The 13920-nt window shown below is 38.6% G+C and overlaps 1 protein-coding gene across 8 annotated transcripts in view; it reads right to left on the bottom strand.

The window, feature by feature from the left end:
- FANCC (FA complementation group C) overlaps positions 1-13920 on the bottom strand; it is a 309507-nt gene that overhangs the window by 98465 nt on the left and 197122 nt on the right. For all 8 annotated transcript variants that reach the window (XM_061163684.1, XM_061163682.1, XM_061163683.1 and 5 more), the window contains one exon: positions 212-325. In XM_061163684.1, coding sequence (XP_061019667.1) covers positions 212-325 — 114 coding nt within the window. The remainder of the gene's footprint in view (positions 1-211; positions 326-13920) is intronic.

Below are 13920 nucleotides of genomic sequence, written 5' to 3'. Positions count from 1 at the left end.
GAATAACCTCTCCTGGTTTCCTTCTTCTTCTCATAATCTCTCATCTCACATTTTTTCCTTACATGGCCATAAGTCCACCCAAGGTAAGAAGAGATAAACACAGAAAAGTTAAACATCTCTCCTAGAGGAGTGAAATATTTCCATTTACCTTTTTTGCAGATGGTACATTAAGCAATGAAAATTTCAATAGTAATAAATTAAAAATACTCACATTTTTAAGTAAACCAGGATAGTAGTCTGTGGGTGCATACCCAAGAACTTGATTAAAAAGATCAACTTCTTTTACATCAAATCTGAATGTGGAAACTATATGAGATAACAACCTCTAAAAAACATAAGCAGAAAGAGATAAAGGTCTTAAAAGTGAAATAAGTGCCTATTAAATATAATGCCAAGAAGCTGGGTCATTTGTAAATGGGGTGGTCTCAATGAAATGAATAATCTTAATTTTTCCAAATACCCAGTTCACTTTGATTCAGATATGAAGAGGAAATGAGTTAGTGATAAAATTATTACATTAAGTAAATTAAAAAAACATTAATAGTGAAATATGTATAACTAATGAACAAGGCTTTAACTACACTAAAGATGTGATCTTTACTGTTTTTAAACTCAGTAAAACATTCTTATCAGAGTAGAGATGATTACTTAATAACACATCACAAATCACTAGGGAAAGGAAAGATTATGCAATAAATGGTACTAGGAAAACTACTTGAAAAAAATTATATTCTCACCTTATGTTACTTATCAAAATATACTTGAATTTACTATAAATTAAAGAGATCAATGTAAAACTGAAATAAAATAATAAGCAAGAAGAAAATACAAGTATTTTTCACATGTCTGAATGGGGAAGAACTTTATAAACTCAAAGTCAAGGGAACAAATCAACAGTTGTTCTAAACTACAACAAAACAGCTCCCCCTCAAAAAAAACACCCTGTGTGTTTCCCAGTGAATATGCACAAACTAAGAATATTAACAACAAATGATACTGCATATGTAATCAAGTTTGGACTTCCCAGGTGGCACTAGTGGTAAAGAACCCACCTGCCAACGCAGGAGATGTGAGAGACATGAGTTCAGTCCCTGGGTGATGAAGATTCCCTGGAGGAGAGCATGTCAACCCACTCCAGTATTCTTGCCTGGAGAATCCCATGGACAGAGTAGCCTAGCAGGCTACAGCATCGGACATGACTGAAACAACTATACACACTAATACAGAATCAAATTTAGTGTTCAGTTCAGTTCAGTTCAGTTCAGTCGCTCAGTCATGTCCGACTCTTTGCAACCCCATGACCCGCAGCACGCCAGGCCTCCCTGTCCATCACCAACTGCCGGAGTCCACCCAAACCCATGTCCATTGAGTCGGTGATGCCATCCAACCATCTCATCCCTCTGTCGTCCCCTTCTCCTCCTGCCCTCAATCTTTCCCAGCATCAGGGTCTTTTCCAATGAGTCAGCTCTTCTCATCAGGTGGCCAAAGTATTGGAGTTTCAGCTTCAACATCAGTCCTTTCAATGAATATTCAGGACTGATCTCCTTTAGGATGGACTGGTTGGATCTCTTTGCAGTCCAAGGGACTCTCAAGAGTCTTCCCCAACACCATAGTTCAAAAGCATCAATTCTTCGGCACTCAGCTTTCTTTATAGTCCAACTCTCACATCCATACGTGACTACTGGAAAAACCATAGCCTTGGCTAGACAGACCTTACAAAATACCATATGAAAATATTAAGAGCATAAAAAAGGCATAGGAACAGATAATTCCTAAGACAAAACACTAATGTCCAAGAAACACATGGATAAATGTTTAGCCTCATAATCAAAAAAGGGAAATTTATACATCAACAAACCATTTTCCACTAAATGAATTAAAGTTTTTACAGACATGAATACCTAAGGCTAATCTGGGTTCTTTGAAACAGGTGTTCTGTGTGAGCTATTGGAAAAATTCAAATGGAATCACACATCAGTGCTACTGTGAATCAGACAAAGGCACCCACAGAGGGTGAGTGAGTATAACACAGCCCATAACCCACCTCTAAGCTTGGACTGGCAGGGCTATGTTTGCCTAGACATCTGTAACATGTAGACATGTTATAAGTGGTAACATTCAGACATCTTATAGGTTGGTTACTTTATAGAAAACAACTTGAGAATGTATATTAAAAGTTTTAAAAGCATTCACGACTTTTAATGTATCTGGCATACATTTAAGGAAATAAATCCAAATATGACAGTGTGGATTATGTGCAAAGATGTTCACCACAGTGTTATTTCTTATAGCAAAAAAATGTCTAACAGGAGGGAATTATTAATCTGTGATACCCTCAATACTGTGGCTCACTGTAAGCCATTAAATGCTTATAAAGAACTTATGACAGCATTTTAAATGGTTATAATACTAAATGAAGAAAGGAAGATGCAAAACTGTATATATAGAAATGAACTCATCAATATAAAAACAATCCAGACATAGGAATAAAAAAAAATAATGAAAGAAAATATCACCAAACGTTAAGTCTCTGGGATGGCGCTATTATGGGTTTATTATTTTTCTTCTTTCTGCTTCACCAGTTAACACAAGGGCACATATCACTAACTCATCATGTCAATTCTATCACAAACTATTTTACATATTCAAAAAGATACAAAATAACACAACAACTCCTCCACCATGGAACTTAATAAAGCATCGGAAACACCAAGGAAGGCCTCTGTGCCACCTCTCTTCCCCATCCCAGTTCCTCCCTGGGGAAACTCAACCCTAGGCTGGAGCACACGCTTTAATGTGGATCATAGTACTTTCTTCCTGTGAGCTCTGACTTGCTCCGTTTCCTCAAAACAGAACTCCAGGCAGTAAGTTCATCTGTATCATTTTTTTTTAGATTACATATTAGGGATATCAAACAGTATTTCTCCTTCTCTGACTTACTTCACTCAGTATGACACTCTCTAGGTCCGTCCATGTTGCTGCAAATGAACTTACTTACAAAACGGAAACAGACTCACAGACTTGGGAGAGTGAATTTATAGTTGTCGGGGGAAAGGGATAGTCTGGGAGTCTGGGATGAACATGTACATACTGCATGTATGGATACAATGGATCACCAACAAGGACCTACTGTATAGCACAGGGAACTCTGCTCAATGTCACATGGCAGCCTGGACGGGAGGGGGGTTTGGGGGAGAATGGACACATGAATATGTATGGCTGAGTCCCTTTGCTGTTTACCTGAAACTATTACAACATTGTTAATTGGCTATACCCCAATACAAGATAAAAAGTTCAAAGAAGAAAAAAAGAACTCCAGACAACACTACTAAGTAAATATAGGTTGAAACCTGCTGAGAGCTCAGCTGGTAAAGAACCCGCCTGTAACGCGGGAGACCTGGGTTCGATCCCTGGGTTGGGAAGATCCCCTGGAGAAGGGAAAGGCTACCCACTCCAGTATTCTGGCCTGGAGAATTCCATGGACTGTATAGGTTATGGGGTCACAAAGAGTCGGACATGACCGAGCGACTTTCTCTCTCTGCTGTTCCTATCTGAAAGCCAACCTATTGTTTTCAAATTAAAAGAGTTCATAGCAAGCTAACAAAGTAACTTTGAAATACTACTACTTAATAGAAGATATTAATGATTAAAAAAAAAGACGCAGCCACATGCATAATATGACGCACAAAAAAATGAAACCACTGCGGAGGGAGAAAAAGAGGAAATTTACAGAGTTAAAGTGAACTTGTTAATAAGGCATAAGACAATGAATAGGTTCCTTCTAGAGTGAAGAAAAGTCTGAATGGAAGCTACTTGCCAAATATTGGCCACTTTTTCCTTTCAGTTCAAAGCTATCCTTTATAAATATAGCAAGCAAACAGGAGCTGACAACAGCCCCAGGAGAACTCACCTCCCAGTTATTTTCAAACACTAAATGCATTCTGGGTGAGATCAAGCAGTTGTGGTTAGGTTGGCAGAGCCAGGGGAGGTAAATTACAGTCAATGTACCGTTCTTGGAAGGGAGGTGTTTACCGGTGGAGTCTTAGTTAACCACAGCAGGGGGCACACACGGTGCCTTCAGCAGGTGGGGCCTGACTCCCTGTGGAGAGTGCAGTGTAGGTGTTCTGGTGAAGGAAAAAGTCCAGCCAGGCTTGGCTAACCGTATGCGGCACCCATGTGGAGGTGCCCACACCAGACCAGGCAGGGGGAGAGGGAAACTCAGTTTCCTTATTAGGAAACTCGGCTGCAAAAGGCTCAGAATCAGGAGCAGGCTGTGTTTCTCACACAGGAGATCAGTTTGATGCTAGATGGAGGGAGAACAGCACTGGAAGTGCTTAACTTTCTGTTACCAGACTGCGGCATTCTATTTAGCAAACATTTAAAGCATTTATATGCTGCGAGCTGTCCTAACAATTTACAGAGAGCAACTCATTTAATCCCCACAGCCTATGGAGTAAGTGCTATTACTGAATGTGTTACCGATGAGGAAACTGAGACACATTGAAAGAAACATGCCCAAGACTGGTTATCTACTTTAAGGTAAAACCTTATGAGGAATCTCCCTGTATGGGTTCTCCTTGAAGCAACTGGAATAGTTAAACAATGCAAATCTGATTGGATTCCCTGGTGGCTCAGTGGTAAAGAATCCACCTGCCAATGCAGGAGAGATGCAGGAGATGTGGATTTGATCCCTGGGTCTGGAAGATCCCCTGGAGGAGGAAATGACAACATACTCCAGTATTCTTGCCTGGAAAAATCCCATGGACAGAGGAACCTGGAGGGTTACAGTCCATGGGGTTGCAAAAGAGTCAGACATGACTTAGTGAACTAAACAACAACATTCAGCTTGGTGGTAGTTTAGTCCCTTAGTGGGGTCCGACTCTCTGTGACACCATGAACTGTAGCCTGCCAGGCTCCTCTGTCCATGCAATTTCCCAGGCAAGAATACTGGAGCAGGTTGCCATTTTCCAGGAATTGAACTTGAGTCTCCAGCATTGCAGGTAGATTCTCTACCGACTGAGTCACCAGGGAAGTCAACATTCAGCTTAAGACTCCCAATAACTCTTAGGGTGAAGCTCAAACCTCTCCCTAAAAGATGAAACCTTGCCCCACTGGTTTTGCAGCCCTGTCTGGGGCTGATTTTGCCTCCTTAGCTTGTTTGGGGACCTGAAGGCTCTTTGGTCCCTTAAGGCTTTGGTATGTTCTAGTCCCTCTGACAGGAGGGCTCTTCTAGCCCAATTACCTGCTTAAGTGTTTCTTCTTGAGGGTTTCTAGCAATGATAACAAACAAAGTCTTTTTGAGTGCTTACAATATATAAAGCACTGGGCTATGTTCTTTAAGTATGGCATCTCACTTAAAATCCCATAAATTCAGTTTTTAACAAAACTCAAATAAGCAAAGTTTCAATTAAGCCTAAGGTCATGGCACCCTGTCCTATCACTTCATGGCAAATAGACAGGGAAACAATGGAAACAGTGACAGACCTTATTTTCTTGGGCTCCAAAATCACTGCAGACAGTGACTGCAGCCATGAAATTAAAAGACGCTTACTCCTTGGAAGAAAAGCTGTGACCAACCTAGACAGCATATTAAAAAGCAGAGACATCACTTTGCTAACAAAGGTCCATATAGTCAAAACTATGATTTTTCCAGTATTCATGTATGGATGTGAAAGTTGGACCATAAAGAAAGCTGAGCACCAAAGAATTGATGCTCTTGAACTGTGGAGTTGGAGAAGACTCTTGAGAGTCCCTTGGACTGCAAGGAGATTCAACCAGTCTGTCCTAAAGGAAATCAGTCCTGAATATTCACTGGAAGGACTGATGTTGAAGCTGAAACTCCAATATTTTGGCCACCTGATTGGAAGAGCGACTCATCTGAAAAGACCCTGATGCTGGGGAAGATTGAGGGCAGTAGGAGAAGGCAATGACAGAGGATGAGATGGTTGGATGCCATCACCGACTCAATACACATGAGTTTGAGTAAGGTCTGGGAGATGGTGAAGGACAAAGAAGCCTGGTGTGCTTCGGGGTCCCTAAGAATTGGACAGGACTGAGCAACTGAATAAGAAACTGGTGGCTACCATCATAATTCACATGGTTGACTCTTAAAAAGTAAAGCATGAAGTACTACAGACCCAGTTGGGATAGAAAGTAACATAGTGCGTACACAATAGAAGAAAACCAGTTTCAAGGCAGCAACAGTTAAGGGTCAGCTAAGACTGCAGGTCTTAAGGAAAACTATGTAAAGGCTTTCCCCTTTAATCCCAGCTGCCCAGAGGGACTTACATGCTGGGTGTTGGACCAGTGCATGGAGGCTAGCTCCCCAAAACTGCATGAGTTTACTCTGGTGACTGAGCCAATGAAAGTTTAAAAAAATTCTAGGACATTCAATATTCAGAGGGTGCAATCACGTACTGTAAATAATTACCAAGCAGTGTTTAAAACAGCCATAAACAGTTCCCTAGATAGTATTCACAACAACTGCATTATACAAGCTGACTGTAACACGGCCTTGGAAACACAAAAATAACTTAATTGGCAGATCTGTCCTGGCCTAAATTCCCAAAATGATATGGCTAGAAACTGATCTTTTAAAAATTAATTGCTATAAAGATTAGATTCCCCCACTACCTCCTGCTTTTTTTTTTTAATAATAAGAAAAACAACCCTATACTCAGTGTTGGCAAGGATATGGTGAGAGGGGTACTCCTCTGCTGTTGGGAGCAGAAATTTGTAAAGCTTTCCTGGGAAGTCACTTGATGATATGTAACCAAAGCATTAAAATTCATATCCCTCTACCCTCTATCCCTCTATATTCTTGATTTCCAAGAATATATCCTAAGGAAAAATTCAGGTTCATGGCAGTATTACTTTTTACAGTGAAAAACTAGAAGCAACCAAAGTACCCAACAGCACTGTACTGGTTGAAATGCATCATGGTTTATCCAACAGCATGAATCACAGTGTAAAAAAGACATTTAATGACATAGAAAAGACACCGTGACATTAATTTTTAAAGCAAGATGTAAAAACTGTATATTAAATGTGGTGCTAATTTTATATGCAAAAAAATACTAGGAAGAAACATGACAGTTATTACCATAACATTATTTCAGGGAGTGATTTAAAATTTCTTCTTTATACTACCTGTATTTCCAAAGTTTCTACACTTACCATATCATACTTTTTATCATTAACTTATGTCTGTTTTTTGTCTTTTTCTTTCTCATAATTCCCTAATGGAAATTGCTATGAAGGGACACAAGAGTTTTATTCTTGGATGAAACAAGCCTAAGTCCCAGAAACAACATACTGTGACCTGACTATGTTTCCATAACTTATAAAAAGACACCTGAAACTTTGGACCTCCAAATTTCTCTTTTAAAGTAAACTTAAAAAATTGATAAGCATTTCTTATTGCTAATAACAATTTTTCTTACTGCCACCTAGTGGTAAGTATTCTAAAGCCAAAACCATATGATTCTGTAGGCATTGGCCCTTGGGCAAAAATTAATTCCTACAGTCACACAAGTAATTGACTCATTTTAAAATGCTGAAAAAACTTAGAAATCTTCTACTCAAACAGCTTATTTTACTGATAGGAACTGGGCTCCTAAATACATAAATCATTATCAATAAAAACATGTGCATGTAGATTGAATATTTTTTTTGGAAAAAAATGCCAATTTGAAAGGCATAAAGAAAAAGTGCAAATACATCATCCCGACTAGTGATCTAAAATCCTTCATAAGTGGAAAGTATAGGAACCAACACAACTGTGCATAAAACATTTAAAGTCTGTTTTTGATCCATGTAGGAGTTTGAAGGACTCTGCTAATGTTTGAAAAGCCATTTAAAAATACTCATAACCATGAAAGTGAACTTTCAAGGAGAAAAGTAAATAAATCAGAGGGAAAACCCATTTCCCTTGTTTTCAGGTGTTCTTTCTTGTTCTAGCCTCATTGTATCTGTTCCATCTTGTAACAGGCAGCACATTCACAGGCGGGTTAGGAAAGTTGGAGCAGTGAGGCTGTGGTTTGGCGCAGGGTATGGGTGTGGAAGAAGGGCTGTGGTTTTTGCTCAGGCAAAGGGTTAGCAGAGCCAAATTGTGGTCAATATTCTTGAACTGAGACAGAGCACATATTTTATACTTCTCCAAACAATTTCTTCATCTGATCATTTAAGTCTTTTAGAATTTCCACCACTTTGGTCTTTACTACACCTATCTCTTTGTACATAATAAAGATAAAAACTTTTGTAAACAAGGATGCCTTATTCATTCATTCATTCATTCTACAAACATATATTCAAGCCACTCTACTGGGTCTACTGTGATAGGAAGCCCACTACAGTCTGACGAAGGGAGACGGAGATGGAAATATCCATAATACAAGACAGAATGCAGTAAGTGCTATAATGAGGAGGTAAGACAATCACTGTGGGAACAGAGGAAGTGATGATTAATTCCAACTGTAGGGTTTCAGAGTGCTCCCTGAGACGATGACTTTTGAGCTGATTCTGACAGCTGGGGAAGGAGGTATAGGAAAGAAAGAAAGAGACGGTGTACAATGTTGGCTGGGATAGACAGAGAAAAATGGCTAGAGGGATTAGAAACAGCAGTGGAAAGGGGGCCATGGTGTGTGGGCAAAGACACGGGAAATGCTTCTGTCACCTCGACTGCTTTAATACTTCACTGGACTCCTAAGCACAGCGTCCCCTATGGGGCCTCAGAATATCAGGTCAAACTTGCTTCTCCCAATCTTTCCCTTTGATCCCTGTGATTTGGTAACATCAGACTCTCTGCTGGTCATCAAACTCACCCAGCCTTTTCCCACTGCCATATCATTCCTTTCCCCTGAGAAACCCAACAATCCTCACCCATCTCTAGCTGCCAAAATTATACCTATCTTTCAAAATCTATCTTTCCCCAAGATTCTTGTTCCAGTTTGCAGTAGTATGAGATAGTGTTCCCCTGAAATCTCCATGGTATCCTATTTGTATTTTTCTCACAATGCCTTCCAAGTTCTGCCTTGCACTGTAGTTATATTTCCTCATTCTACTCATTAGTAAGACAGTGAAAAGGACTGTCTTAACTAATCTTTATATTCTTTAGAGCAACTGTTAACTCGCTCTTGGCATTTCACATACTAGGTGAGTAATAAACCCTAGGTGAGTTAAAACTCAACAGAATGAACTGCTTATTTACATTCAGTGAAAAATAAAATTACTACAGGATTCCTTTGTGACCTCATTACATTACAAAATGAGCAATTTTCCTTTTCACAATTTCCCAAGTTTCAGTCCACGAAATACCCACAGATTACTGGAACAAAACATGACATTGCCATGTACTTTTACTTCAAAGAATTTTACTTAATTTGGTAACACTGGAATCTGGCACACTAATGTGGATATAATTTCACTGAATAATGCACTGTTCTGGGACTTCCCTAGTGGTCCAGTGGTTAAGTCTCTGTGCTTCTCCTGCAGGGAGTACAGGTTCAATTCCTGGTCAGGGAACCAGAATCATGCATACTGCATGGCATGGGTCAAAAAAAAAAAAAAAAAAAGACTACTGATTTGGGACCTTAAATATTTTCATAATATCCAACTGCTTTAAAAAAAATACACTGCTTTGTTGCTACTCAGCCTGTGGCAACCTATAAGAATGCCACAGTACCCAGAAGGAACAGGAGAAGCAGTGAGCAGCGAGGACCATCTTCTCTGAAAGAAGCACCGGAAAATTACAAAACAGCCTCAAATATACTTAAATAAAAATTATACATTAAAAAATCTTTTGCCCCTGCAAGCTCAAATAAGAAAACAAAGCTTTTGTTAGTTTGATCCGATTTATTCAATTATTTTTGGCTCCAAAATTTAATCTTCAAGGTACGAGATAACAAGAAGACTCTTGAGAGTCCCCTGGACTGCAAGGAGATCAAACCAGTCAATCCTAAAGGAAATCAGTCCTGAATATTCATTGGAGGGACTGATGCTGAAGCTGAAACTCCAATACTTTGGCCACCTGATGTGAGGAACTGACTCATTTGAAAAGACCCTGATGCTGGGGAAGATTGAAGGCAGGAGAAGGGGACGACAGAGGATGAGATGGTTGAATGGCATCACCGACTCAAAGAACATGAGTTTGAGCAAGCTCCGGGATTTAGTGATAGACAAGCAAGCCTGGTGTGCTGCAGCCCATAGGGTCAGACATGACTGAGAGACTGAACTCAACAAGATAACATCCTTAATCTTCTCTTTTCTCAAGTTTGCACAGAAGCATCTGTTGTATTCTAACCAGCAGAAACAGGGCCATTTTGAATAGTTGGCAGGTCCTTTCACCATATAAAATACCTGTGTCCAAACACTGAATTAGTCACTTCCTTTTTTATGTTCCCATGACATTTTATGTAAACATCTAATAAAACATTTATATTATTATCCTGAAATTGTTTGTTTACATAAGCGATGTTAAAATTCCCAATAAATCACTGGTAAGTGATCTATATTTTTCTAAATTAGATAGCATAGTGAAAATCATCTACTTTTCTTAATAATACAATCTTAAATTATCATTTCTCCCTGCCAACAAAGACATTTTAAAAACTAAACCAACATGTAAGCATCAACTAAATATATTACTTCACTAAAAAAAAAAGTTGCCCTCTATAAAATACTAAAATGGCAAGAAATGTTCTGTACAGAGCACTGCATGACAAAACAACAAAGATACGTGTTATAAAACTTAAAAAAAAAAAAACATGTACTAAGGACCGACATAAATGGAGAGAGATTCGGGTTGTAGCAAGAAAAATTCAGTGTCAAGAAGATGTCAATTCCCTGTCTTGAAGACTCAATATAGTACCATCAACAACCCTAAATATGATTTTTGTGGTAGAACTTTAGAAGCTTTTCTAAAATTTACATAGAAAAGCAAGTAGCCAGGCACAACACATAAGAGAAAGAAGAAACTTACAGAAGTAAACATATAGTGTGATTCCATTTCTATGAGGTTTAAAAACACACACACTAAAAAAAAAAAAAAAAAACACACACACTAAGCAAGCTGTTGGCCAGGGGTACATAGACAAGTGGCAGAGCAACATATTCTTCAAACTTCCGGACGCAGGTTCTGAGACAAAGTGGAATAAATCAAATGAAATATTTCACCACCATCACAATAGTTATTCTGCGCCTGTTAGAATGAAAAACCCATAATTCTGAAACTTCTCAAGAAGGAAATATTATTATGATGTAGTTTGACTTCTAACTCTTCTAAAATCTGAAATCCTTCTTAATATCTGAAATAATAAGGAAGATTGTTTTCATTATAAGAGATATAATGCAAATCCATTGCTGATGATAAAACTAAAAAAAATCAAGATGAAAATTGCTTGGAAACTTCTTTAGGATTCTGTTAAACATTTTAAGCTTCCATGTATTGATTATTTCTATAATATAAATTACAGATTAAAAGACTGTTCAATATGCAACTGGTACAACTAATAATAGAATTATCTATAACTAAAATGGAGAAGAAATGAGTCCTCAATTAAGGCATAGGTTTATTTCTAATGCATTCTTCCTAAAAATCAGACATGACTAAATTAGTTTAAAATTATTTTGAGGGAAAAAACCCTCACTGTTTTCATTACAAATATTTGTGATAATGTATTCTTCAGCAAAGGCATAGTAATGGATGGTTAAACTTTTTATGGAATTAAAATAGGCTAAGCTTAGGACTTACACATTATTACCTTCAAACACAAAATGGCAGTCCAAATAAATTAACTGAAACAATGCCAAAGAAAACAATGACTAATTTCCAACCTAGAATGTAACAGCTTGTTTCCAACAGGTAATGGTCTTGCTTATTAGTCTTATTAGAGCATCACAGGTTCAAACTAATAGATCTGCAATTATAAGAGTTACTTTCATTTTAATTAAATGACTGTTAAATAACTTCCAATTTTACAAAGTCTATATCTACTTAAGTATAAGTGGACAAAGTTTAATTGAGTGAACAACTTACTACTGAAGAAAAACTAACCATACATGAAGAACTAACTACATGAAGAAAACGTGTTGAGAAACACTTTTCTCTATTACATGGTTGGGAAGCAAAATTCAGTAAGTAGTTAGTCACTGATTATTTTGCCTCCTTCATAAACCACACTCTCAGATCTCTAAAAGTTCAAACATGATTTCAAACCAGGGAAGAAGCCAGAGTATAACAGAGTCATTAACATAAATTTCGGAGACTAATCCCTTGTTGGTCACATCATTTGCAGATGTTTTCTCCCAGCCTATAGGTTGTATTAGACTATATTAATGAATTTTTTGTATGATTTAAGAAATATTGAAAAAGAAAGAAAAAAGATCATGGGGCTTTCAAGTTAAACAGACTTTGATTTGAGTCCTAGGTACATGACCTTGGGGTAATTTGTTTTTTAATTTGACCATGTTTAGGTCTGCTCAGCTCCTTCTTCTATAAAATGTAGATTATAAAATTGACACTATAGGTTTGCGATAAAATTGTTAGGCATACACATGGGAAGTAGCTAGCATGATACGTGAGTTCACAGCATATCCTTCATCATCAATAGGTGCTGTTACATTTTGTCTCATTTGGGTAAAAACGGAACGTTTTCCTGGGCTCTGAGTACATTTAACCTTCTCTCTCTTCATTATTACAGTCAAGTTTGGCATCCTGCTCTCTTCTCATCATAAACGCCTGCTCTCGCACACACTTACCCAACAGTGAGGGTAGCGTCTCAAGGTTTGCCACAATCAAATAAGAAAAGTATGAAGAGGACCAGGAAGAGCCATACATGAACACTGGTTGCCTCCCTCAGTGCTTCTCCTGGTGTGATGTGTAAATGCCTTGGCCTGAATCATCTTTTTTTTTTTTCTTACTACCATGCAGAGAGTCCACTAAACCAAAACCTCAGGCTGAAGACCCCCAGGACCTGCTTGCTCTTCCATCAGGACCACCACCCATCACACTGCGCTGTGACCTGAGCGCCTGACCAGCCCAGACACTGGGTGTTTGAACACGATGTATACTCGTCTTCCGTGCACTGTGGAGAAAATCAAGAGAACAGAGAGAGGCCCAGGTCACCCCATCGCCTCCCTACCTCTGCTGGAGCTACTCCTTCCTCTGTCACAAAAATCTACTCTGACAGCAGTCCAGACAAGCCTTAGACTACCCTGTGGAGCAAGATCGCTTGAGGAGAATGAACTTGTGGTTACCAGAGTGTAAGAATCGGGAGAGGGATAGAACGGGAGTTTGGGATTGACACGTACACACTGCTGTATTTAAAATAGATAACCAAAAAGCATATTGTTAAATAATAATAAATTTTCAGATAAAGAGGGAAAAAAAAGCCAAACAAGTATTTTTAATTTCCCCAAATTAAAGACACAAGCTCCTCTTTCTCTCCCTAAGGTCCACTTTTCAGGGATCCCAGAAAGGCAGCCATGTGTTACTGAGGCCATGGCTTCTGAATGTGTAAAAGGTGTATTTTTCATGCAGTCCTTTCCATAAAAAACTAACATTGGCTCTTGCCCCTGCCTCCTACCAAACCTCCCACCCGTTCCCATGCTGTTTTTGCTTTTAGGCAGAGGACACAGTTAGGAGGAACCACAGGCCTAGAACTCTACTGTTCAGTCCCATGAAGAAGGTGCTGAGTTCCTGGGAAGGCAGAAATTCTTGCCCAGTGAAAGGCAAAAAACATTATTTTTCCCTTGTACTTATTTGTGTCTGTACTTTTAAGGCTTTACAATCAGTAACACTTATAGCCCTAAAATTGTTACCAGTGTTACCATATAGTTTTAAACAACTGTTTGAGCCTGTTTTCTCTAAAGATTAATTATTTCCTACTAATTTCTACTTCCTGCAGCTTCTGTTCTGTCATT

Source organism: Dama dama, chromosome 16 (genome assembly GCF_033118175.1).
Source record: "Dama dama isolate Ldn47 chromosome 16, ASM3311817v1, whole genome shotgun sequence".
NCBI lineage: Eukaryota > Metazoa > Chordata > Mammalia > Artiodactyla > Cervidae > Dama > Dama dama.
This window is presented reverse-complemented; position numbering and strand designations above follow the sequence as displayed.